At 43.3% G+C, this 27645-nt stretch overlaps 1 protein-coding gene across 3 annotated transcripts in view; it reads right to left on the minus strand.

Annotated features, from left to right (window-relative positions):
• CLGN (calmegin) overlaps positions 1 to 27645 on the minus strand; it is an 84522-nt gene that overhangs the window by 51465 nt on the left and 5412 nt on the right. For all 3 annotated transcript variants that reach the window (XM_074950890.1, XM_074950888.1, XM_074950889.1), the window contains exons 2-3: positions 6222 to 6392; positions 4165 to 4238 (exon numbers count right to left, since the gene is read on the minus strand). In XM_074950890.1, coding sequence (XP_074806991.1) covers positions 4165 to 4238; positions 6222 to 6383 — 236 coding nt within the window. In that variant the 5' untranslated portion in view covers positions 6384 to 6392. The remainder of the gene's footprint in view (positions 1 to 4164; positions 4239 to 6221; positions 6393 to 27645) is intronic.

Consider the following 27645-nt stretch of genomic DNA (forward strand, 5'->3'; position numbering starts at 1 on the left):
TAAGCCAGAAGGAATTGCTGGCAGGCCATTTCTGAGGGATCCTCGATTTTGAAATGCCTCCTCCCACCCCTTGTCTTACAGAAACAAGATTTGTGCATGTAAAACCCCATCACCTCTCATTTAAAAAAAAAAAAGTATTTTTAAGGCTGTTGAGGAGTATAGGGGATAAGATGCATATATTTACAGGCAGACTTGCGTCTATGAAAAATCACTCACCAAGCATCTCAGTTAGATCAGAAAAAGCAGCAGAAAGTATACCATCAGTACATGCTTCGGACTAGTAATGAGATTACTAGTTAAAGGAATTAATGCTGCAAGGCTTAGATCCCCTCCCCAACTTTGAGTAACAAGCTATATGAACTTCCTAGAAATACTGTATCATGTGGATCGCTATTTTTTGGGTCAGGTCCATGATCTAACTGGTGGGACAGTTGTTAGACCCCTGAAATGAGCAGCAGTATGTGCAGCTCTTCCAAGAGAGGAAGAGGACTTTTCTGGTTGGGATGAATGATGTAGAAGCATGAAAGATTTGGATATTTTCATTTGCTATGAAATACTGCTTCTTTAGCTAATGGTAGGTTTTACCTTTTTATAATTTCTTTATCATGGGTATTGCTTTTCTCTTCATCATTTACTCAGACTCATAACTGTAAAAAGAGTAGAGAGGCTATTCTGAAGGTAAGTGATGTATTAACAGTTAAAGATTGAGTCACAGACAAATGTTGCAATTTGCAAATCAGCTTTATTACACATATAAATTAGTAGGACAAATGCAATAGGCATCTAGTGGAAAGTAAGAAAAAACTAAGGATAAAACACGGTTTATGGGACATGAAATGCATGTCCAAGGGATTTAAGTTCTTTTTCTCCTGTTCTCTAGCAAGGATGAAGTGTTGTGGAAATGTACATGAGAGAAGAGTATAGGGCAATTCAATAAGAGATGCTACTGTCTTGTATCATGCAGTTTTGCTTAGACAGCAACACCACACACACACACACACACACACGACAGATGCAGGGCCTGTTGCTGAGATAACACTAATTTCTATGCCCTTGAAAATTCTCACTCAAGTACCCTATGGAAATCTTGTTCAGGCAGCTTCAATTTTTCTATCACAATGGATGTGTACCATTGTCTCTTCTTTTGCCTTATCTTGAAGCAGAGAGCTGTTTTTTTCCTCCTCTCACTTAAGTAGTTTATCAAAGTCCCTTTTCATGCTCCTCTGCAAATCAAGAAGTCATGCTTCTCATTTTCATCTTTCTTCTCCCCAGATTGGTCAAGTGCTCTGGACTTTAAGTGTCAGATGTATAGTCCTCTCTTGCACTTTCATGGCCTTGTCATGATCAACACTGAAATGAAAAATATGAAGAGGTACTTAGTAATGGCACAAGCCAATCTTTAAAATTCAAAGGAATTTAATAAAAATCTACCAATTTGTTTAGTTTATAATTCCAAAGCATTCTTTCTAGGTATTCTATTCGCAGGGTTCAAACTGGTGAGAAACCAAGACTCACTCTCTAACTTAAAATAAACTTTAGGAAAGGGACTAATGAAACTTAGTCACTGCAGGCTTAACCGGTACCTGAACAGAATCTCTGTACTGTGAGTTTTAGCAAGGGTGAAGGAAGGCCATATTTAGATGACTGGTAAGGCTGATCATTGAAAGAATATTTAGAGTGGAAACTTGATAACAGAGAACAGGCTGTAGGACTGGTATAATGAGCTTCTGTGTGGCTATGGAGAAATTAGCATTGGCCCTAACCTAACTTCTACAACAGAGTACTGGCCTTACCAAAGATTTGCAGAAGACTGGGAAAAACTATGTTTAAAATAAAATTTTCCATTAGATTGCTGCCCTGAATTTGCTGGCTGGGCAGGGGATGTTTACAGCATCATTATCCTACTTTCCACAGACTTGATTTAGATATGGAGTAGTTTGTTATTCAATGGCATTTATTCCTGCATTTCAGCATTAACTAAAGAAGCAGAATGAAATGTGATTGCAGCTAGAACAAACAAACTAACTAGCACCCTGAGCCTGCAGTCAGATCCATGCAGGTGAACCCTCACATGCAGTGGTCATTGAGGTCAAAGGACTCTTTGCAGCCCATGCAGATTCAATTACAGGGCTGAGGACTAACCAACCTAAATGTCCTAGTCCAGCAAGCAAACCATGTACATGTTGAGGCTGTGTACCAAATATGTTGACTGCCACAATAAAATTTGCTTGTTTCAACATTTTTTTATATATCGATGGATTGACTTCATTTTCCACCCTCTTCGGCTACAATTTTGAGGTGGGAGAGGGCATGGCACCTTACTGTGACATGCTCTAGGCCTGGACACTTTCGCCTTTACAAGAGTTATTGCCCTAAGTAATCAAATATGGAAGAGGTGAAAGAGGACTGTCGAACCTGGTGAATCTGGTAGAACTGAACAGGCAGGGGGAAGTAAGGGGAAAGAGAAGGAAATTCAGGAAGGACTAGCCACTTGTACTACAGCAATTAAGCCAGAGGCTGGCAGCAATTAGTTTTATAACCACACTGTACGAAAAACCATTCCGCCAAAACCCTAGAGCATGCAAAGCCAGCCATTATCAGTTGAAACAATAGACAAAAAGTATACCTTGTGGAGAGGGGCTCCTCATCTCCCAAGCAGTCATCCTCCTGAATCTTCTTAGCTTGAGATTCTCTGAAGACATTTGGGATTCTGCTATAGTCTCTTGCATCTAGTGACCCTGCCCCATATATTTTGGCTTAGCAGTCTCCTCCCTCTTCTCCCCGTCCCTCAGTCTGGTTCTTGGTTCTGTTCAACACTATCTCTAATTCCGTAAGAGGAAGAGTGCACCAAGAATATAGTTGGTTCATCATAAAGGCACAGGTTTTCTTCGAAAACTTCACAGCATTGTTCACATCACAGAGACTATGTTACACTGAACCTTCAGCCTGTTTCTTTTCCCTGGCACAGTTTACTACATCTAGGCAATACTCAGCTCTAGCAGATGTTCAAATATCTGCCCATGCATCAAAATGCTTTTGCTAAATTATAGATTGTCACTGGAACCCACATCTTCTGCTTGCCCCAGGCATACACGGATGTCCAGCTTGAGCCTACTAGAAACAAGCTGGTATAATAATTTCAAGACATGCTCCAGAACTGGCTTGCTAAACAATACAAATTGATCACATCAAAGTGGACAATGACAAAAAAGGTACTCACTCAACAAGATTTATGATGTATGCAGCACTATTTGTAAGTTAAGGCGCTTCCAAAACACTTTGCTTTTGGGCCAGTAAGAAAAAACAAAAACAAAAACAAAAACAAAAAACAAAACAGGAATTTAATCAAAATTGCCACCTAAGCAGTGATCAGTGTATTCTGGAAGGATGGGGAAGGGGACTGTTTTCACAGCTGAGATTATTATGTGAGCACTTGTCATACACTGGCACTGCACTGGTGGAGACAGATATTGAGATGCAAAAAAATAAAAAAATCAATAGTATTTAGCCTTCCATAAAGGAAGTATAAATCCAGCAGTAGTGATAACACCTTTGAACTGTTGGGAGCAGTTGTAAGCATAGGTGAATTGTGCATTACAGACATGAAAGGGATCCTAAAAAAGTTATTAGCATGTCAGATTTGGTCAATGCCATAATAGCTATCTTATACCTTTAAGTTACCTATGTAAGATATTAATACTATCCAGTGTAGCTGTGGATGTTCTCATTATCTACGTATATGTCTAATCTTTTTGAACAGCATAAAGTAATATGTGGCAAATAATGTGATAAATGAATGAGAAATCATCACTGAATATAAAAGAAAGTTTTTCGAATAGACATTCTACAACCCCGGACATCTCAAAAAGGTAGTGACTGGGAGACTTCAAAGTGGACAAGACACTGCAGTGGGGGTGAGAGGAAAAGAGTACAGTAAGAAACAGTTTTGCTCAAAATGGAGAACTCACTGACTACCTAATAGATTTTTCCCATTTCAAACATCTTGTAAATATCTTTAGAAAATACATTATTAAATTAGAGAACAAACAAGTTGTGATCAGTGAACCATGAGCAGTTCTGGCCAGACTACTGGCTCTAGAGGTTATCAGCTATTCAAACTGCTGAAATTCAAGCTTTACAATGCCATCTTTTATGAACACTTACCCAGTCAATACTCCATCATCAAAGGTTTCTGTAAAATACTCTTCCCCAGTAGGCTTTGGAGTCTTGTACATAACCTAAAGACATTTACACAAATATATCCAACGCATGAATTACTTTTTGCTGAAATACATCATAGCTAATATGTACATTTATACGGTGTATTATACCTGATGCAAGGAATACAATCAATTGTAATTCTCTGAGAAGTGGTCAGCCCCAACTACTTGAACATATATGGTATTTTCTAGGTAGTATCTTGACTAGCTTGGGCTTATTACATTTTCTATATTATACTGTTTAAGTTTTAAAAAGTTCATGGTAAACCGATTATTTTGCCCCACACAAAATGATAGTTTCCATTAGCCCTGCAGGTGGCTAATGAATTCCATTAAACAGACTGAACTATATGGAAGTTGAATATATTCCTAAGTATTAAAAAGATGTGCGTGTTCTGTGCCTACAGATATAGAAAAGTTAAGCACCTATGGGTACCTATGCACTACTATTTTCAGTGTGTGATGCTTAGCAGCACAAGCTATTGCATATCTAAAAGCATAAATGGAAGATCAAAGGGCATAATCATTATGGCAAAAAATGTGTGAGATATCATCAATAATGGAAAACTTAGGGAGAAGTCAGCAAGCTTGCCCTGATCCTCTTCTTCCTACCTATTTCTTTCCTCCACTCACTTTTTCCATTCTGTGTTGTTTTCTTCCCTATGTGGTTAAGTGGTATAATAGATTTTCATTTTACTATTTGAAAAAGAAACCTCTTGTTGTATTTTGTAAGCATATCCCCTCTGCCCAAAGTATAATGTAATTTACAGCAACAACATTTTAAATATATTATCTACAAGAAACTGGCAGAGAGGGAGGGATAAACAGAAGCCACTGAGACTAAAATGGTGACCAAAACTGAAACAAGGATATACCCGAGCAACATTTTCTGCTTTAACTTCCAGAAATACAAGTGAGATTGCAGGATATAGCGCTATTAGGTACTATGAGAGAAGGAGCTAGGTCCTGCCTTAAGGATAAGTGTCAAAGCCTTGGTCAAGCTCCCCCCCACGCTGGACACTGACCAGGCTGTTTGGATCCACATACTAGGCCCTTGGTCACTGAGTGGCTCCAGCCATGTCTGGGGCCAAGCTCTCTGGCACACTTCTTGGGGCCCCCAAGACTGAGCCCCTTAAGAGTCCTCAGTAGCTTAAGTACACCCTTTTGAGAGAGCACCACCCTGGAGGGAGTTCTGGTTTACAGTTAACCCTTTCAAAGGTATGCGATTGTTGAATCAAACAGACATGGACTTTGCCTAAGATTTCTAAAAACAATCATTTTACTTTAGACATCAACAGATATAAAGCCATACAAAATAATACCTGTACCATTCCCTGTCTAAGTCTCTTAACCACTTTTGAGCATTCTTTGGGATTTGGTTAGAGTCTAAGGAGTCCAGGGTCTCCCCCTTCCCCTACACATGGCTTCTCCTGAAGATCGTGTAGTCTCCTTTCTAACCCCTCTAGCCAGACACCTTCAACTTGGCTTGTCTGGCAGTCAAAAATAGTTTCCCTCTTTCAGGAAGCATGCCTCCTTGTTCTTCTCAGCCAAATTTCTCAGCCTCTTGTTTTATAGGGCTGTATCAACACCTAACCCACTGGAAAGAACTTAATTCCTTAAGACCAAGTAGGTAGCAATATAACAATGAACAGGTAAACCAAGTCACATCATTCTCACAAAGATATAGAAGTTTCCCACATTCTTCACAATAAGCAAAGTAATCTGCCAGATGTGGCAAACCCATTGTAAGCTCTGCAATTCATTCAGCCATATTCTAATCACTGAGCACCCCTGACAATGGAAGGCCTGGGTTTCTACTCTGGTAGTTTGGGTTCACACGTAAGGTTTGCCATCACAATGCCACACAGCAATTAAAGAAAAACAACAGAGTGGCTACATATGACTTGCCAACTACATATATACACTGTCAAATCTCTGTATTTCTTATAATTACCCATTTTGTAAAACTTAAGTTTTGGCCAATGTCAACAATAACCTTACCTCTAGAGAAGAGCTGCCTTTGTCAATATCAGTTTCTTGCAAGTTCTTGTCAAAATCCTCCACCTCAACATCTGCATCCTGGATTTCTTCATCATGAATTTCTGCAGTTACTGAGCTGATTAACAAGACACCCAACAACAGCCAATCCCACTGGACTTCCATACTGATTATCTGCAGAATTAATAAGTACATTGTCACTGCAAAACTATATAGTTTACCTCATTAACAGTTCATTTGCAAGAAGGGCTACAGGAGAAATACATTTAAAGATAATATGGGACAGAGACTGAACATTCATTTTGTTATTTGCATTTTTTCAAAAGCTCAACAGCTTTGATAACCCTCATGAAAGCATTCTGAACAAAATATTTAAATATGACAACGAAGTTAAAAAGGTAGCAACTGTAAGACAGTGGAACATGTTTTCTCGTCCTGTTCCATCCAAGGAAAGTCAGATATAACTGGTGCAGCCAAGATATACTTATCTCCGTTATTGGTGGTTTTTAAGAACAGATTAGACAAACATCTGCCAGGAATGTTCTAGGTATACACAATCCTGCCTCAGCACAAGGAAAATGGACAAGATGACATCTTGAAGTCCCTTCCGGTCCCACATATCTATGATTACTTTATCGATACCACTCAGATGGAGACCATCTTGGCTGGCGTTAGGCAGCTTTTCTATTGCACAGTCAACCGCAGAGTTTCACTCTAGTGTACTGGTGTTTGAGAACATCCATGGACTGCCTCAGCAAGATTTAAAAACCTGTTTCAACACTTGCTAAAGCTAGTTTTGGGGTACCATCTTCACTGCACATGTCCACAAGGCCCATGTCCAGCCACTTTCCAACAAGATGCCACACCATAGCTACCCTTAACTCCTTCTGGGCTACTCACAAAAGAATGTGTTAGCTTTCTCCTTCTATTCCTAACACAAATCACATACAAAAGCCCCTCCTTTGACCTGCCATATCAGAAAACTGACCATAAAAAAAACAAAAAACAAGAAAAGCCACAAACCACCCACCCGCCACCTTGGGAATCTTCAGCTATCACTGAAAGGATACTGTCTGTCTATGCGCCGAAGAGTCCTGTGACACCTTACAGACTAACAGACGGATTGGAGCATAAGCTTTTGTGGGTGAATACCCACTTCATTGGATGCATGCAGTGGAAAATTTCCAGTGGCAGGTATAAATATGCAAGCAAGAATCAGGCTAGGGATAACGAGGTTAGTTCAATCAGGGAGGATGAGGCCCTCTTCTAGCAGTTAATGTGTGAACACCAAGGGAGGAGAAACTGCTTTTGTAGTTGGCTAGCCATTCACAGTCTTTGTTTAATCCTGAGCTGATGGTGTCAAATTTGAAAATGAACTGAAGCTCAGCAGTTTCTCTTTGAAGTCTGGTCCTGAAGTTTTTTTGCTGCAGGATGGCTACCTTTAAATCTGCTATCGTGTGTCCAGGGAGGTTGAAGCATTCTCCTACAGGTTTTTGTATATTGCCATTCCTAATATCTGATTTGTGTCCACTTATCCTTTTACGTAGGGACTGTCCAGTTTGGCCGATGTACATAGCAGAGGGGCACTGCTGGCACATGATGGTGTAGATTACATTGGTGGACGTGCATATGAATGAACCGGTGATGATGTGGCTGATCTGGTTAGGTCCTGTGATGGTGTCGCTGGCGTAGATACATGGGCAGAGTTGGCATCAAGATTTATTGTATGGATTGGTTCCTGAGTCAGAGTTACTATGGTGCGGTGTGTAGTTGCTGGTGTGAATATGCTTCAGGTTGGTGGGTTGTCTGTGGGCAAGGACAGGCCTGCCTCCCAAGGCCTGTTTGTGCGTCTTCTCCTATGGTGTTCTCTAATCTTTCATTAGAATGATAGTTTGGATGAAGAAAAAAAAATGTTTACATCTCCATTAACAAGATGATCATCTTCTGAAAATGGACTTAAAGTAACCATTTTTTCCCCTCACAGTTCAGTAGCTGGGTCAGTGATTCATAATCAAACATACAAAAAACCTCCTCAGCATTATCTCCAATTCTTATCCATCTTGTACCTCATTTTTAAAAGCCTTTCCACTGGCAATTGCTCCAAATTCTAAAAATCCACTTGTTAATCCTTCTCTTCCAGCACTCATTAGCCCAAGGACTAAGTCTACTCACCAGATCAAAATGTGTTAGTGCTTCAAGCCACAACTGCTCCTGGTCCATCTCCAGCTAGTCAGGTATCTTCAGCTTGGACCCACAGATACCACTCTTCACTCCAATATTAATGCCCCCCACCCATACTCCAAATCAATTGAAGTTGAGCAGTCCCCCAGACAGTGAATCAGTTTATACCATTAACCCCCCCACACCTCAACAGAATCCTCTGCTGAGATAGCAGATGGCCACCCTACCTTCTCAGCAAACATGCATAGAGGCCTCTTCTGGAGTGGAGTGTGTGTACTCACATCCATGGAGCCCTCTGCTAGGGTGGCTGGACTCCCCAAAGAGCTTCCTGCTTCAGGGTTTGGGAGTGAAAGTCTCCCCCCTCCCTCTCACACCCTTCCCTTAACAGCTAACACACACCACCAGTGGTCTGTGCAGATTCAGAAAGACATTACTGCATTAAATGTATACTGTTCACATTAAGCAGGCTCTCTTCATAACCATAAGGCTACAAAATGTCTTTTTTCAATTTTTAAATGAAATCTTAGATCCCATGGGTATCAATGGCACTTTCCTAGAGATTTCTGAAGCCTTATGTTCCCATATTTTGCCATCATAATTTTTCAAAACCACAATTTCTACTCTTGTTGGTGTTCATAGATTCCTAAGTTAAGGCTAGAAAGGTCTGTTACAATAACCTAAACACCTGCATAACAAAAGCCACAGTAATTCCTGCATTAACCCCTGAAGGTCTGTTTGAGGATATCTTTTTGATAGTCATCCAATCTTGGTTTTAAGGACTTTATGCAATTGAGAATCCACCATCTCCTCAGGTAAATTCCAGTGGTTAGTCACCCTATTAAAAACATGTAAAATATTTCTAGTTTGAATTTGCCTAGCCTCATCTTCCAGCCACTTCTGCTACATTAAAGAGCATCTCCTGTTAGAAATCTTTCCCACATAGACCTGTCTCCTGTTGGCCATAATCAAGTCACCTCTTAACCTTCTCTCTAGATATAAAGTATGGTTTGTCATGCCTTAGATCATTTTTGTAGCTCTTTTCTGAACCCTTTCCAAATGTTTCAACATTCTTTTTTTAAACAAGAACAGCAGAACTGGACATGGTATTTGAGTAATGGTCTCACTAATGCCATATACAGAAGCAGTATCATCTCTCTACTCCTACTTGATATTCCCTTATGTTTTCAAGGATTACATGCATCTTCTTAGATATGCCACCTATTATAACCTTGAGTCCTTTTCCATAATACTGTCTCCTTGTATCAACATTCTTTGTTCCTAAAAATAGGACCTTGCATTTGGCTCTATTAAAAAAACCAAAAAAACAGAGGTTGTTAAAATGAGCCCACCTTGCTTAAGCCATCCAATTTGACCTATTCTCCATCATTATTTACCATCCCAACAATCTGTATTATCGGCAAGTTTTGCCAGCAATTATTTTACATTAAGACTGCCAACACTTCTCATTTTAAGAGCCCGTTTTCAGTTGCTTATAACTTTGCCAAACTTTTTGGGCTGAAGTTCTCCTGTTCATTTGTAAGATTTCAGCCAAAATGATTCAGTCATCTGCAAGAAAGGCTGGGCAAAACAATATTTTCCTCTATGTTCAAAAATTCTGGCAGCCTTCTCTCTGAAATGCTCTAAGGCTCTCCTGATTTGGCAGGGGGTGGCCTTTGTATCAGGGATATGTCTTATGAAATCCCTGTGAAAATTCACCCAAATTGGGCCAAGTTATAAGCCCCTAAAACTGTAGAGCTAACTGAAAGTTGCTACTGGGCACAAACAGCTAAAATCTCCAAAGTCCTTGTCCTCACTAAGCATACTCAAGCCTCACAGCTCTCAGTGCTGGCCAGATAGAGCATCCACCACCCCCTCTCAGCTTCTACATGCGACTAGACTGCAGAATGCTCCAGGCCCAGCCCACGGCTATGGGGTGAAGTTGAACTTTCCCTGAAATAGCTGTTCTGGGACAAGGTGGGGTGGGGCCAGGTACTGGACTTGAGAACCTCTCTCTCCTGTGCTCTCAATGAGCAAGGGAGGCAATGCCCAGTTAATGCCCAGGCATTGTGAGGAAGGGAAAGGAAGAGTTTGTGGGAAACACTTTGGATGAGGACCCCAGGGAGGTAGAGGTATACTGAAAAAAGGAGCTGGGGACTGGGACTCACAGGGAAAGCAAACTGACTTAGTGAGCCCAGAGGAAGAGACTAGAACTGAGATGAGAAACCCAAGGAGTGGGGACTGGGTAGGCAAAAAGAATGTGAGTGGGACAAGAAGCCAGGAGTGGAGAAAAGACAGGACAGACAGAGTTTGGAAGCAACAGGGAAGAAGGCATCAAGCTGGGAGAGCGGGGGGGGGGGGGGGGGAGAAGAAAACAAGCGTCTGTGCCCACTGGTGAACACTCCCCCCCAGAGCTTGGAATGAAACCTTAAAATTCTTGAGTCTCACTATTTCTCAGCTGTCAGCAAATATTTATGAAGCCAACTGGCAAAATCTGTCTCATATCCCCCTCAAATACTGGTCCCCATATAGTATGACCACATATTACTGCTATCAGTTACTCAACTAGCTCAAGTAGCAGAGAGGTCTTAGGTGGATCTAATTGCAACCCTGATGATTACCCATGTCAGTGTCAATACAATAGACTTTTCTCCAGCTTGCTTTTTTCCCTCCTCAGAGATTACATAAAACCTATGTTAAAAGAACATTAAGAATGAAAAGTCAAAATAACATGTTAAGCATAGGTAGTCTTAATTCTGGCACTTTCTAATTGTCTCCCTTCCTCATTCATCTCCATTAGGATATATTCTAATTACATGAACACATACTATTTTTTTTGCACAGGACCCTTGCCTCATTCAGTGCATAGGATGGACATGTTCTGTGGATAAATCAAGGATGCGTAGTGAAGGCGGCTGTTGTCTGTAGGACCCCTCCCTCTTTTGCTGAGGAAGTTGAAAGGTGTGTAGTTACTAAGGCAGGGGACTGCAGGAAAAGAAGAAGAGGGATTGGAGGGGCCTCATGGCTGAGACAGCTGAAAACTGCCCTGGAAACCTGGATTCTATCCCTGCCTCTGCCAGAGTTCCTATGTAATTCTAAGCAAATCACTTAAACTAAACATTTCAGATATGGTCAATAATTGTGTGTTCATTATTTTCTGGATGCCCAACTTGAAACTTAAGAGTCTGAGTTGCAGAAGCGCTGTGTACTCAGCTGAGACTGTAGTAAATGAGAGCTGTGCTTGAATATGCATTGCACAATCATGTTAAGTACTCTGAAAAAAAAAAAAAAATCAGGTCCTGGGCAGCTCCCATAGTCTGTGGATACTTCTGGCTTTAATCTGCGTGCCTCAAATCCCCATCTACAAAACCAGGGATAATGGCATGTCTCACCTCACGTACGTTTTGAGAAGATTAATTAATGTTTGAGGAACTATATTGATAAGTGCAATAGGAAAACCCATAAGCAAATTAATACATTTCTCTTCATAGCAGGGTTTGAATAGTGAGCAGTAAATATGGTCTAGGGACATTACTGACACCAACCGGTTCAGTTTCTATTAAAATCTCTGAAACCGTCTATAACCAGACCACAGATAAGGATTTGGGAAAGTTCAAGTTGGAAGACAACCTGGGTGAAAGTGATCATGAAATTAAAAAAAAAAAAAAAAGGAAGTAGTGAGAGCAGCAGAAGGTCAGACTTCAAAAAAAAAGGAGACTAACAAATTCAGAGAGAACTGGTAGGTAAGAACCCATATGAAGAACATTTAAGGGGAAAAGGAATTCAGGAGGGCTTGCAGTTTCTCAGCAAGATAGTATTGAAAAGGCACAAACAGAAGCAAGCTATCCCAGTGCAAAAGGTAAGATAGAAAGAAAGAATAGAGAGGTCAATATGGGTGCATTGGGATGGGGGGTTTGTTTTGTTTTGTTTTTTTTAACTGACTGGAAAAATCTTATGAAAAAAGTGGAAACAGGGACAAATTGCTAACAATGAGTACAAAAGAACAGCACAATCATGTAGGGACAAAATCAGAAACTGTAAGTCACAAAATGAGCTACATCTAGTAAGAGAAAAAAGGCAATAAAAAGATTCTAATACATTTGGAGTAAGAAAGACAAAGGAGAGGGTAGGTCCATTATTAGCGGGGAAGAAGGGCTAATGGATGACACCAAAGAGGCTGAGGTGTTTTAATTACTGTTTTGCTTTACTCTTCACTAAAAAGGTTAATTGTGATCAGATGCTTAACAATTATGAAGAGTAACAACGGTGAAGGAACACAAGCCAGAATAGGGGAAGAACAGGTTAAAGACTATTTCAGCCCTGGTCTACACTAGGACTTTAGGTCGAATTTAGCAGCGTTAAATCGATGTAAACCTGCACCCATCCACACGATGAAGCCCTTTATTTTGACTTCCGTACTCCACCCCTGACAAGTGGATTAGCGCTTAAATCGGCCTTGCCGGGTCGAATTTGGGGTACTGTGGACACAATTCGACGGTATTGGCCTCCGGGAGCTATCCCAGAGTGCTCCATTGTGACCGCTCTGGACAGCACTCTCAACTCAGATGCACTGGCCAGGTAGACAGGAAAAGAACTGCAAACTTTTGAATCTCATTTCCTGTTTGGCCAGCGTGGCAAGCTGCAGGTGACCATGCAGAGCTCATCAGCAGAGGTGACCATGATGGAGTCCCAGAATTGCAAAAGAGCTCCAGCATGGACTGAACGGGAGGTACGGGCTCTGATCACTGTATGGGGAGAGGAATCCGTGCTATCAGAACTCCGTTCCAGTTTTCGAAATGCCAAAACCTTTGTCAAAATCTCCCAGGGCATGAAGGACAGAGGCCATAACAGGGACCCGAAGCAGTGCCGCGTGAAACTGAAGGAGCTGAGGCAAGCCTATCAGAAACCAGACGGGCGAACGGCTGCTCCGGGTCAGAGCCCCAAACATGCTGCTTCTATGATGAGCTGCATGCCATTTTAGGGGGTTCAGCCACCACTACCCCAGCCATGTTGTTTGACTCCTTCAATGGAGATGGAGGCAACATGGAAGCAGGTTTTGGGGACGAAGAAGAAGATGATGAGGTTGTAGATAGCTCACAGCAAGCAAGCGGAGAAACCGGTTTTCCCGACAGCCAGGAACTGTTTCTCACCCTGGACCTGGAGCCAGTACCCCCGAACCCACCCAAGGCTGCCTCCTGGACCCGGCAGGTGGAGAAGGGACCTCTGGTGAGTGTACCTTTTAAAATACTATACATGGTTTAAAAGCAAGCATGTGAAAGGATTAATTTGCCCTGGCATTCGCGGCTCTCCTGGATGTACTCCCAAAGCCTTTGCAAAAGGTTTCTGGGGAGGGCAGCCTTATTGCTTCCTTCATGGTAGGACACTTTACCACTCCAGGCCAGTAACACGTACTCGGGAATCACTGTACAACAAAGCATTGCAGTGTATGTTTGCTGGCGTTCAAACAACATCCGTTCTTTATCTCTCTGTGTTATCCTCAGGAGAGTGAGATATCATTCATGGTCACCTGGTTGAAATAGGGTGCTTTTCTTCAGGGGACACTCAGAGGAGCCCATTCCTGCTGGGCTGTTTGCCTGTGGCTGAACAGAAACGTTCCCCGCTGTTAGCCACAGGGAGGGGGGAGGTTTGAGGGGGTAGCCACGCGGTGGGGGGAGGCAAAATGCGACCTTGTAACGAAAGCACATGTGCTATGTATGTAATGTTAACAGCAAGGTTTACCCTGAAAGACTGTAGCCACTGTTTTATAAATGTGTCTTTTTAAATACCGCTGTCCCTTTTTTTTCGCTCCACCAGCTGCATGTGTTTCAATGATCAGAGGATCTTCTCCTTCCCAGAGGCTAGTGAAGATTAGAAAGAAAAAAAAAAAAAAAAAAACGCACTCGTGATGAAATGTTCTCTGAGCTCATGCTGACACTGACAGAGCACAGACGAATGCATGGAGGCAAATAACGTCAGAGTGCAGGAAAGCACAAAATGACCAGGAGGGGAGGTGGTGGGCTGAAGAGAGTAAGTGGCGGGCTGAAGAGAGGGCTGAAGCTCAAATGTAGCGGCAGCGTGATGAGAGGAGGCAGGATTCAATGCTGAGGCTGCTGGAGGATCAAACCAGTATGCTCCAGTGTATGGTTGAGCTGCAGCAAAAGGCAGCTGGAGCACAGACTGCCACTACAGCCCCTGTGTAACCTACCGCCCTCCTCCCCAAGTTCCATAGCCTCCACACCCAGACGCCCAAGAACGCGGTGGGGGGGCCAACGGCCAACCAGCCACTCCACCACAGAGGACTGCCCAAAAAACAGAAGGCTGGCATTCAATAAATTTTAAAGTTGTAAACTTTTAAAGTGCTGTGTGGCATTTTCCTTCCCTCCTCCACCACCCCTCCTGGGCTACCTTGGTAGTCGTCCCCCTGTTTGTGTGATGAATGCATGAATGTGAAGCAACAATGACTTTATTGCCTCTGCAAGGGGTGATCGAAGGGAGGAGGGGAGGGTGGTAAGCTTACAGGGAAGTACAGTGAAACAAGGGGCGGGGGGTTTCATCAAGGAGAAACAAACAGAACTTTCACACCGTAGCCTGGCCAGTCATGAAACTGGTTTTCAAAGCTTCTCTGATGCGTACCACGCCCTCCTGTGCTCTTCTAACCGCCCTGGTGTCTGGCTGCGCGTAACCAGCAGCCAGGCGATTTGCCTCAACCTCCCACCCCGCCATAAACGTCTCCCCCTTACTCTCACAGATATTGTGGAGCACACAGCAAGCAGTAATAACAGTGGGAATATTGGTTTCGCTGAAGTCTAAGTGAGTCAGTATACTGCGCCAGCGCGCCTTTAAACGTCCAAATGCACTTTCTACCACCATTCTGCACTTGCTCAGCCTGTAGTTGAACAGCTCCTGACTACTGTCCAGGCTGCCTGCGTACGGCTTCATGAGCCATGGCATTAAGGGGTAGGCTGGGTCCCCAAGGATAAACTATAGGCATTTCAACATCCTCAACAGTTATTTTCTGGTCTGGGAATACCCCTTGCAGTTTATGTACTTGCCGGCTTGGTGCTCCGGTGCCAAGATAGGGATATGGGTTCCGTCTATGGCCCCACCACAGTTAGGGAATCCCATTGCAGCAAAGCCATCCACTATGACCTGCACATTTCCCAGGGGTCACTACCCTTGATATCAGCAGATCTTTGATTGCGTGGGCTACGCAAAGTTTCGCAGCCCACGCAACGTGCGAAACGCAAAGTTTCACAGCCACTGGGAATCGTCCCAGACCTGCAACACTATGCGGTCCCACCAGTCTGTGCTTGTTTCCCGAGCCCAGAATCGGCGTTCCACAGCATGAACCTGCCCCATTAGCACCATGATGCATGCATTGGCAGGGCCAATGCTTTCAGAGAAATCTGTGTCCATGTCCTGATCACTCACGTGACCGCGCTGATGTCGCCTACTCGCCTGGTATCGCTCTGCCAGGTTCTGGTGCTGCATATACTGCTGGATAATGCGTGTGGTGTTTAATGTGCTCCTAATTGCCAAAGTGAGCTGAGCGGCCTCCATGCTTGCCTTGGTATGGTGTCTGCTCAGAAAAAAGGTGCGGAATGATTGTCTGCCGTTGCTCTGACGGAGGGAGGGGCGACTGACGACATGGCTTACAGGGTTGGCTTCAGGGAGCTAAAAATCAACAAAGGGAGTGGCTTTACATCAAGGAGTATTTCAGGCAGGATTTCACGGAGGGTTCCAATAAGAAATGGTGCACCTAAGTAATTGTTCTTATTGGAACAAGGAGGTTGGTCTGGCCTCCGATTGATACATGGCTAGATTTACCTCACTGCACCTTCCCTGTGAGTGACTTCAGTGTGACCTAGAGGAATGAGTCCCCTAGACGGGGGAGGGGAGGAAGCAAATGAGTACAAAACACATCTGGTCTATTTCTTGTTTTGATACACTCCATCTATCTTTTACATCTTTGGCTGGCAGCAGACGGTGCAGAGGGACTGCTAGCCATCCTCATCTCATGGCTGCTCGGCAGAAGATGGTACAACACGACTGCTAGCAATCCATATCGCCTGCCTGCTCACCATAAGATGGTTCAACAGGACTGACTGCAGGACTAAAGAGAATGACTTGATCAAGTCACTCCAAATTTAGTCCCTGCGCCCATGTCTGTCCAGGCGCTCCCGGCTGACGCGGCCAGGAGCACCTCGGACATGACGATGATGGCTACCAGTCCTATTGCACCATCTGCTGCCACAAGGCAATGGGTTGCTGCTACTGTGTAGCAATGCAGTACCGCGTCTGCCAGCACCCAGGAGACATACGGTGACGGTTACCTGAGCGGGCTCCATGCTTGTCGTGGTATGGCGTCTGCACAGGTAACTCAGGAAAAAAGGCGCAAAACGATTGTCTGCCCTTGCTTTCACGGAGGGGGGAGGGAATGGGGGCCTGACGATATGTACCCAGAACCACCCGCGGCAATGTTTTAGCCCCATCAGGCATTGGGATCTCAACCCAGAATTCCAATGGGCAGCGGAGACTGCGGGAACTGTGGGATAGCTACCCACAGTGCAACACTCCTGAAGTCTACTCTAGCCTCGGTACTGTGGAAGCGCTCCGCCGAGTTAATTCACTTACTGCACTTAGAGCATTTTCTGTGGGGACACACACACTCGAATATATAAAACGGATTTCTAAAAAAACGACTTCTATAAATTCGACCTAACTTCGTAGTGTAGACATACCCTAAGACAAGTTAGACGCACTCAAGTCAGCAGGGCCTGATGAAATTCACCCTAGGGTACTTAAGGAACTAGCTGAAGCAATCACTGAACCATTAGCAGTTATCTTTGAGAACTCTTGGAGGACAGGTAAAGTCCCAGAGGACTGGAAAAGGGCAAACATAGAATCTATCTTTAAAAAGAGGAACAGAGCACCTGGGGAATTACAGCCCTGTCTGCTTAACTTTGATGCCTAGGAACATACTGGAACAAATTAAACAATTTGTAAGCACCTAAAGGTCAAGAACAAATCATGCCAAATCAACCTAATTTCCTTCTTTAACGGTGTTACTTCCCTACTGGATAGGGGGAAAGTAACAGCAGACGCAATACATCTTGACAGTCCCTCATGACAGCCTCATAACCAAACCAGGAAAACTTGCTGTAAACAAAATTACTATAAAGTGGGTGCAAAAAGGGACGTATTCCAGGCTGTATTAACAGGAATGTCACCTGTAAGACAAAGGAGGTAACTGTTCCCCTCTACTTAGCACTGATGAGGCTTCAGCTGGAGCAGTATGTCCAGTTTTGGGCATCACACTTTGAGAAAGATGTGGACAAACTGGAGGGACGGAGAGAGAGAGACAGACAGACACCTCCGCACCCCTAGAAAAGCATTGAAAAAAGAAAATATGTCGAAACATGACCTATGAAGGAAGGTTTTTAAAAAATGGGTATATTTAGTCTTAAGTAAAGTAGACTGAGCAGGGACCAGATAGCAATCCTCAAATGTGTTAAAAGGCTATTGCGAAGAGGATGCTGATCAATTGTTCTCCATGTCCATGGAGGGCGAGATAAGCGGATTCCTTCCTGATCTGAGGCAAAGGAGATTTTAGTTAAATAGTAGGAAAATTTTCTAACTATAATGCTAGTTAACTTGTTCTAGTGCCTATCTAAGGAGGCTGTGGAATCCCTATTATTAAAGGTTTTTGTTCCCCATTATGATGCTTCCCGTGGGTACCCAAGATTGCAAGGCACTTTGCTACCACCTGCCCTTAGCATGAAGAAGCCTAGCCTGTGCTTGCTGAGGGCCAGCACCCCAAACCTATCAGCCACAGGCAATACAAGAACTCCCCTCCAGAGCTACACAAGCCCCACTTGCTCTCTTCAGGTTAGTGATAGGCACAGTCCAACCTCCAAGCATCCACCCCCGGGCCACTGCTTCCATAGTAGCAGCTTACCAGTTTCCCTTCAGACGACCACTCTGTTATGTGTATAGGGAAAACAAGTTAAACTAAGTAGAGATTTCAGACAGCGAGCAGAAATACTGGAAACAAAATAAAATCATAACATACATTCTAGAACCTAGATTTAACTAGTTATTGTTTCACAGTATTGCTCAATGTTTTTAAGCCAGGTACGCTGTGATCCTTTTTTTCATGAAATACATACATACACACAGCTCGTCTCTTCCCTTTGCACCACAATTTACACCCCAAAACCCATTGTCTTTACTTGTAGACTGGATGCCCACTGCTGTATTATCTCCCCGCAGATCTCCTCTTATGTGAATTCACAATTCTTTCCATTAGCACTAGGCTCTGTAAGACAGATGTATAGTGTCTCAACATAAAATGACCAGCCAGAGAGTTTACAGCCCCTTGCCTGCCTCCTGATGACCTGTTTTAAATTACACACCTTATGGACACAGTTTTAATTATAGATAAATTACTCCTTAAATATTATCCAAACAGATAAGCTATTACCAACAGGAGAGTGGGTGTGTGTGTGTGGGGGGGGGGGGGGGGGACGACCTGGATTTGTGCTGGAAATGGCCCACCTTGATTATCATACGCATTGTAAGGAGAGTGATCACTTTAGATAAGATATTACCAGCAGGAGAGTGGGTTTGTTTGGGGGGTGGGGGGAGAAAGCCTTTTGTAGTGATAAACACCCATTTTTTCCCATGATTTGTGTGTATAAAAACAAACATCTTCTGTATTTTCCACAGTATGCGTTCGATGAAGTGAGCTGTAGCTCACGAAAGCTTATGCTCAAATAAATTGGTTAGTCTCTAAGGTGCCACAAGTACTCCTTTTCTTTTAGCTCTTGTTAGAGACCTTGCTTATCAAAACTATTATATACATCTCTGTAAACCCTTATGTATCCCTTATACCACTGCCAGGTGGCGTCAAGGGGGTCCCTTGATCACACCGACGTAGGCACTTATAGACTATGATCAAGTCATCTTTTATCCTCCTCTTTCTCACACTACATAGACTGAGCTCCTTGAGTCTATCACAAAGACATTTTCAAATCCTTTAATCATTCTCCTTCATCTTCTCTGAACTCCTTCCAATTTATCAACATCCTTCTTGAGTTGCAGACACCAGAACTGGACACAGTATTGTAGCAGCAGTCACACCAGTGTCAAATATTCTACCCCTACTCGATGCTCTCATTTAGGCATCTAAAAATCACAATACTCTCTTCACCACAGCACTGCACACAAGTTCAGCTGATAGTCCACTATTCAAAAGTCCTTTTCAAACTCACTGCTTCCCATAATAGAAGACCCTGTCTCATCCTACAAGTATGGCCTATATTCTTTGTTCCTTGAGAAAAGACTAATATCTGGCCATATTAAAATGCACATTGTTAGCTTGTGCCCAGCTTACGAAATGATCCAGATCACTGTAACAGTAGCTGTCCTCTTTGCTATTTACCATTGCTCAAGCCTTAGGTCATCTCCAAACCTTATCAGTGATTTTATATTCTCATTGACAAAAGTGTTAAATAGCATAGGGCCAAGAACCAGTCCTTGTGGGACCCCACTAGAAACACCTTCTTCAATGACACCTCCCCATTTACAACTACCTATTGAGACCTATCTCATGGGTGACCGCTGTAACTTTAAACTTCAGTCACCTAAAGGATCAGTCCTCTGTTTCTTTATAGCTATTGAACAGGAGTAGGGCAGCACGACTGTTTTCTGCACAACCTCATAACACCACCTTTTTAGTTTTCCAGTGGAGGTCTCACCACATTTGTCTTCCTCACAGTAATTTATTCTACCAGTTGAAGTACATTAGTTCTGGAGTTAACAGAGCTTCCATCTTCGATTCTTCTTTGAAAAGGTAGTATTTAGCCCAGGTCCTTACTTTCTCCACAGCCAAGAAACCACTTATACAAGTCTATTTCTCTCCCTTATTTTTGCCTTAAATCTAGACATTTTTAAGAACACAGTTTAATGCTTTGGTCCAGTGATATTACACTTTAATGACACCTGAAGATTGGAGAAAGTCAGTTCTTATTTTCTTCATGGGAATCTTTTTAAAACAAGCATTTTTTTTTAAAAAAAAAAGTCTCAGTAGATCGAACCAAATATGCCAAGTAAGCAAAACTCCCAATAAAATCCTCAAAGCCTTAGGTTGCATACCATACAGCTTTGTTCAATTATATTTGCAATTACTTCAAACGCTACAAGACTGACATTCCTTCCTCAGCTGAGAAGTCTTTGGGTCTTTCCGTTTCATTTGATATAAACTAAGCAAGCAAATAAAATTAAGGTTATAAAAATAAAGTTCTCAGTTTTCTAAAACTTGTATTTGATATTTCTTCCCTTCCTAGGAATGTATTTTTCTTGCTAATTCCAATAAGTAGAATCCAGATCAGCACATGCCCATGTCTGAGAAACAGAAGATTTCTTACTTGTAATTTCTATTTCTCACAATGGAGGATATCCACTGGTCTGCACAGACTCTCCACACATATAATATATAATATAGAATTAACACTTCCATAAATCTACAAAGGTATTATGTTTTGTGCAGTTTCAGTTTTGGAAGTCATCTCCTGTGAAGAGACTGTAGTACTACAGGAGAGAGGAAAAATTCTACAGCCTAAACTGCCTCCACTAAGGTGGCCTGAGCAGGAATAAACCGTGAGTATCATCCAGACCCTCTTTATTACAAGAAATAAAAGTTACAGGTAAGGAAATTAATTTTTCTCCTCTTTTAAAAAACCCTACTCTTTAAATTGTCTTGAGAGATTGTTGTGAGGCACCTCCTCAGACTATTCCAGTCCAGATCCACAAAGATCCCCTTTTTCTGTCGAAGGTAAAGAGACCATGAGAAAAAAGTGATGTTATTTTTCCAACTCTTCTTGGATCTTCTGCCCACTCTTCTCCCATCTCCTAAATCTCCACTCCCAGAAAGAGAAGAAAAAGTGCGAGGAATTTCAAAAACATCTTCATAACTCTACTTAAGATAGAGACTGCTCTGTGTGGTAATCGCTCCTGTCATCATATAATCATTGGATGACCCAACCAATAAGTAAGAGTACTAAAATAAGAAAGAGGTCTCCAATAGTATCCAGGGATTATGATACCCAAATCAGACCAGTTTCTTTGCCTTTATAATATAAACTCGTTTAACCACTTTACAAAGTTTGTTCTGTAAAGCCTCCAAGACATTACAGCGCTTGCCTTTTGCATTCCCAGTATCACCAACCCCTGTATGCTAGTCATTAACAGGGATTCTGCTGAGAAGAGATTAATAGTAATCTCCTAAATCCACCTTTTACCTCAAGTCCCCAACTGTCATCTGTGGGAGGTATGGTGGGAAGAAGAGTTCCATTCATGGCTTCTCATAATTGTTTGAGATGTGACTGTTCTTTTTTAAGATGTCTTTTGGAGTTTTGGGGGAGGGGTTTCTGAAGCTGTATACGATATATTTAGATTGCAGTAGCACGCACAAGATGTATTAAACCGAAACACTGAGGAAAACAGTTTCTGTACCACAAAGAACATACATTTATAAATCTGTGGAGCAGTCTCGGATTTTCTAGATTTAACCTGCATTTCTATATTCCTGTCAACCACAGTGCAGTGACAAGTCTGATGTTAGAAGAACTTGAAATTATGATTTTCTTTGTAATTTCTATAGCTAAGTGCTATCCATCTGCCCTAAAGATTAAATCTTGTAGAGAAAAGCGATACAGGCAAGGCCTAAAAGGGCCAGAAGACCAGGGGGAAAGCTTCTAAGAGAGCAGTGGCAGAACTTTCATTCAAGACAATGTTTTGGTTGACAGTTCTGTTCCAGCTGACTCCAGAGTGGGAATGACACAATCCTATCACTGAGAATGGTGGGAAATACTTTAGCCTTATACAGTGTTCCAGTATGCTTTAAAAGAATTAGTTGTCACTGTAAACATAAAAAGATTTCCTCTAAACAAATGAAAGGAGATATCCCCAATGCTAATCATACAGAAGACTCTCCTTTCCACATGCAAGCAGCTTAATGAATTGTTGCACATGCTACCTCTCTCTCCTGCAATTTGTTACTACACTTATAGTCTCTTCTCCTAAGGTTATTATGCAGAAAGCAATACAATGTTTGGCACCTCACAGAAGAAGAAATGTAATATCTACTGCAAAGAGTTTACAAGCTAGTGTCTGACATTAGCCAAAGAGAAAACCAAGACAGCCAGGGAGAAGCATAGGGAAAAGAGGAAAAACAGAGGCATCATCCATATGATTATGCAATTATTCAGCAAGACTAGTGCAGAACACAAGGAAGATAAACCACTCAGACAAATACAAAAATATGTGACTTATTTAGCTAGTCTCTTGCAGGCATTGCAGAAGAACTGGATCCAGCTCAAGAAGAGCATTCCAGATCTAAGGGAGAGACGTAGAAGCAACTGAAGGCATGCCTACATTACGAAATTAGGTCGATTTTATAGAAGTCAATCTTTAGTAAGCGATTTTATACAGTCGATCGTGCGTATCCCCACTAAGCACATTAGGTCGGTGGAGTGTGTCCTCAATACCGTGGCTAGCATAGACTCATGGAATGGTGCACTGTGGGTAGCTATCCCACAGTTCCCACTACTCACTGGAATTCTGGGTTAAGATCCCAATGCCTGATGGGGCAAAAACATTGTCACGGGTGGTTTGGGGTACGTCATCAGTCTCCCCTCCCTCCATAAAAGCAACAGCAAACAATCATTTCACGTCTTTTTTCCTGGGTTTTCTGTGCAGATGCCATAGCATGGAGCTCACTCAGCTGTGCACTGATTTTGTGAGCATTGTAAACACCTCTTACATTATTCTGCAGTATGTGCAGAGCCTGGCTAGGAGTTGCCAGCACAAGGAAGATTGTGAGGAAATAGATACAGATGTTCCTGAAAGCATGGGATGTGGCAATTGGGATATCATGGTGGCATTAGAGCATGTTGATACCATGGAACGCTGATTCTGGGCCCGACAAACAAGCACAGACTGGTGGGACCCACATAGTGTTGCGGGTTTAGAGTGATTCCCAGTGGCTGTGAAACTTTTGCATGCGTAAGGCCACTTTCATGGAACTTTGTGAGTTGCCTTCCCCCACCCCGAAGTGCAGGAATACCAAGATGAGAGCTGCCCTGACAGCTGAGAAGCAAGTGGCGATAGCCCTGTGGAAGCTTGCAATGCATGACTGCTACCGGTCAGCTGGGAATCAATTCGGAGTGGGCAAAGCTACCTTGGGGGCTGCTGCAATCCAAGTAGCCAGGGCAATCAATATCCTTCTGCTAAGAAGGTAGTGACTCTGGGAAATGTGCAAGTCATAGTGGATGGCTTTGCTGCAATGCGGTTCCTAACTGTGGTGGGGCAATAGAACATATATCCCTATCTTGGCCCTAGAGCATCTTGTCAACCAGTACACAAACCAGAACGGGTACTTCTCAAGGGTGCTGCAAGCACTGGTGGATCACAAGGTTCCGTTTCACAGACATAATGTTGGATGGTTGGGAAAGGTGCATGATGCTCTCATCTTTCGGAGCTCCAGGCTGTTCTGAAAGCAGCAAGGGACTTTCTTCCCAGACCAGAAAATTACTGTTCGGGAAGGTGAAATGCCAATAGTTATCCTTAGGGACCCAGCCTATCCCTTGCTCCCACAGCTCATGAAGCCATACATAGGCAGCCTGGACAGCAATAAGAAGAAGTTCAACTATAGGCTGAGCAAGTGCAGAATGGTGATAGAATGTGCCTTGGGAATGTTTATGGGGCGCCGGCGCCCCCTGCGGAGGTTAGACCTCAGCAAATGCAATATTTGCATTGTTATTGCTATTTGCTCCATAATATCCATGAGAGTAAGGGGGAAGATGTTGGGGGGGGGGGGGGAGGTTGAGGCAAATCGGCTAGTGGCCAATTTTGAACAGCCAGGGCAGGGCAATTAGAAGAGTACACCGAGGCGTGCTGTGCATCAGAGAGGCTTTGAAAAACAGTTTCATGACTGACTAGGTTATGGTGCGGCAGTTGTGTGTTTGTCCTTAATGTAAAACCACCCCGTTCGGTGAATGTGCTTTGCTGTAATCCAATCCCCCTCCCTTTGCCCACAGCTGGCACAGGAAATAAAGTCCCTATTGTTCTGAATCCATCCATTCTTTATTAAAACAAACTTTGGAATCACTGACAAAACTGAGTAGTAAAAAGGTAGCCTGGATGTACAAAGGGTTTGATAATGGGATGGGGGAGGAGGGAAGGACAAGGCCACATTGTAGCCACACTACAAATCAAAGCTATTTGAATGACGGCCTTCTGTTGCTTGGGCCATCCCCTGGAGTTGAGTGGCAGGGTTCCCGGAGACTTCCCCCCGCCCCACGTTCTTAGGCGTCCGGCTGAGGAGGATATGGAACTTGGTGAGGAGGGCAGGCGGTTACACACTGGATGCAGCAGGGGTCTGCACTCTAGTTGCCTTTCCTACAGATCCACCAGACGCCTCATCATGTCCATGTGCTCCCCCATTAGCCTCAGCATCTCCTCCCACATGTTCCAATCATACTCACTGAATGCCTTCCTGGCCTCTGCCACCGAATGCCTCCAGCATTCAGCTGTGCCCTATCAGCGTGGGAGGACTGCATGAGCTCAGAAAACATGTCATTGCGAGTGCGTTTTTTTCACCTTCTAATCTGCGATAAACTCAGGGATGGAGTTGATGCAGGGAGCATAGAAACAGTTGCAGCTGCGGGGGGGGGGAGGGGAGAAACGGAGAGTAGATTTTAAGATACATGTATGAGAACAAAAGGGAAATTCTTTCACAGTGAATCAAGCAATTCACAGTAGACAGCACATGTGTTTTTATGTACAAGGTTGCATTTTGCCTTTTATATTGAGCGCCTGCTGGTATGGTGACACATCACACATGGCTGGGCAACAGAATTCGGTTTCCAGGCAGCCAGGGTAAGCCAAAGGGTACGTGGGGTCAGCTTCTTCCGCGTTCATAACATGTGGGAATGGTTTCAAACTGCAGCACCTTCCTTTCCCATAGCAACCAATGCTGGTTGGATTTGCTGTTTAAAAGGAGGGGCTGCAATTTTGGGGTGGATGTGCAACACACACACACTTCTCCAGGAAAATCCCTTTTAGCCAAGCACAAACAGCCCAGCATGAACAGGGATGAGTCTAATGTGTCAGGGGAATTTTTGTAAGGGACCAGTAATCCCCTCTGTTTGGTGATCCCTATTTCAACCAGGTGACCATGAATGATATCACTCTCCTGAGGCTGACACAGAAAGATAAAGACCAAATGTTGCATGAATGTGACCAAAACCCAGGACCATTTGCTGCCATGCTTTGTGCTGCAATGATTCCAGACCATCTGCTACTAGCTTGGCGTAGTAAAGTGTCCTACTGTGGAGGACGAAATAAGGCAGCCTTCCCCAGAAACCTTCTGCAAAGACTTTCAGAGTACCTCCAGGAGAGCTTCATGGAGATGTCCCTGGAGGATTCCTGCTCCATCCCCAGATACGTTAACAAATTTTTCTTGTAGCTGTACTGGCCGTGAATACCTCCCAGTTGTTCAGGTCAAATAAAACAAAAAACAATTTAACCCCTGTAGCGTCATTACAAAATGTGCACTTACCAGAGGTGCCTCCTCTGCCTTCAGGGTCCAGGAACAATATGCCCTGGGAGGGTATTGGCTCCAGGGTGAGGAAAAAGTCCTGGCTGCTGGAGAGAACGGATTCTCCTCTTCCACAAAATCCTCACCCGTGTTGCATGAGGCTGCCGCCTTACAGGTGTCCATGGAGAGTGGTGGGGTACTGGTAGGTTCCCCGCTAGAATGGCATGCAGCTGATCACAGAAGCAGCACGTATGGATTCTGACCCGGAGTGACAGTTTACCTCCTTTGTCTTTTGGTAGGCTTCCCTGAGCCCCTTAATTTTCATGCGGCACTGCTGCGTGTCCCTGGTGTATTCTTTGTCCACCAGGCCCTGTGTGATTTTGGCATATATCAGCATTTCTTCTGCTGAATCAGAGTTCTGCCTGCACAGATTCTTCTCCCCATACAGCAATCAGATCCAGTGTCTCCTGTTCGCTCCATGCTGGAGCTCGTTTGCAATTCTGGGACTGCACTCACCCCTGCTCTGCTGAGCTCACCATGCTGACCAAACAGGAAATGAAATTCAAAAGTTCCCAGTGCTTTTCCTATGTACCTGGCTAGTGCATCGGAGTCAAAAGTGCTGTCCAGAGCGGTCACATTGGAGCACTCTGGGATAGCTCCTGGAGGCCAATACCATTGAATTGCATCTGCACTACCCCAAATTCGACTCATGAAGGTCAATTTTAGCACTACTCCCCTTGTCGGGGAGGAGTAGAGCAGTCGATTTTAAGAGCCCTTTAGGTTGGTTGTGTGGATGCATTCATTATTAAAAAAAAAAAAAAAAAAAAAACCAACAACCTAACACGGCTAAATTCGACCTAATCTCATAGTGTAGACCAGGCCTGAGTGGTGACACAGTGGTGGAATATAAAGAAACATGGCAACAGAGTTAGTATCTTTGATGGAATGAAGTGAATAGGGGTGATGTAATAAGAAAGAGGCAAAGTTATGCAGGGCCTTGAAGATTAGTGCAAGTAGTTCAAACTTACTGTGAGGGATAAGGAAAGACAGTGGAGAGATTCAGAAAAGGGATATTCATTGAATAAAAGTTTGAGGGGAAAATATACTTTATGTTTCCTATAACAAGCAAGCTCCAATTCTGGACTTCCTAATGATATCAAGCTGAAAATACAGTTGCAAAGACAGACATTAAAATAAAACTAAAATAGTTTTGGCTATCAGGTCACCCCAAATTACTGATGTTCATTAGATACACGTAAAAGAATGTTATACTGCTTGCCAGTTGCCAAGAAAACACTTGAAGTTCTTTTGAGGGGAAAAAGAAAGTTGGTACAGGTGGCAGCTTTGCTTGCAAAGGAAAAAATGATAGGTTCCTTCAAGTAAACACCAAGAAAGAGAGAGGTTAGCTTTAAGGCTTAGTTGTCCCTCTCAAAGGCTAAGCAGATCATGCTGTGGATTTGACCAAAAAGAAGCTACCTGGGGTGAAATCCTGGTCCCATCAACTTAAACTTTAAGGATGAAATCCTGGCCTCATTGATTACTTTGATACTGACCTGCTGTGTGGCATTGGGCAAGTCACTTTACCTTTCCATGCCCAGTTCCCCTCTCATCTGCTCTGTCTTGTCTATGTAAAGAATAAGCAGTTTG

Source organism: Natator depressus, chromosome 4, assembly GCF_965152275.1.
Source record: "Natator depressus isolate rNatDep1 chromosome 4, rNatDep2.hap1, whole genome shotgun sequence".
NCBI classification, from domain to species: domain Eukaryota; kingdom Metazoa; phylum Chordata; order Testudines; family Cheloniidae; genus Natator; species Natator depressus.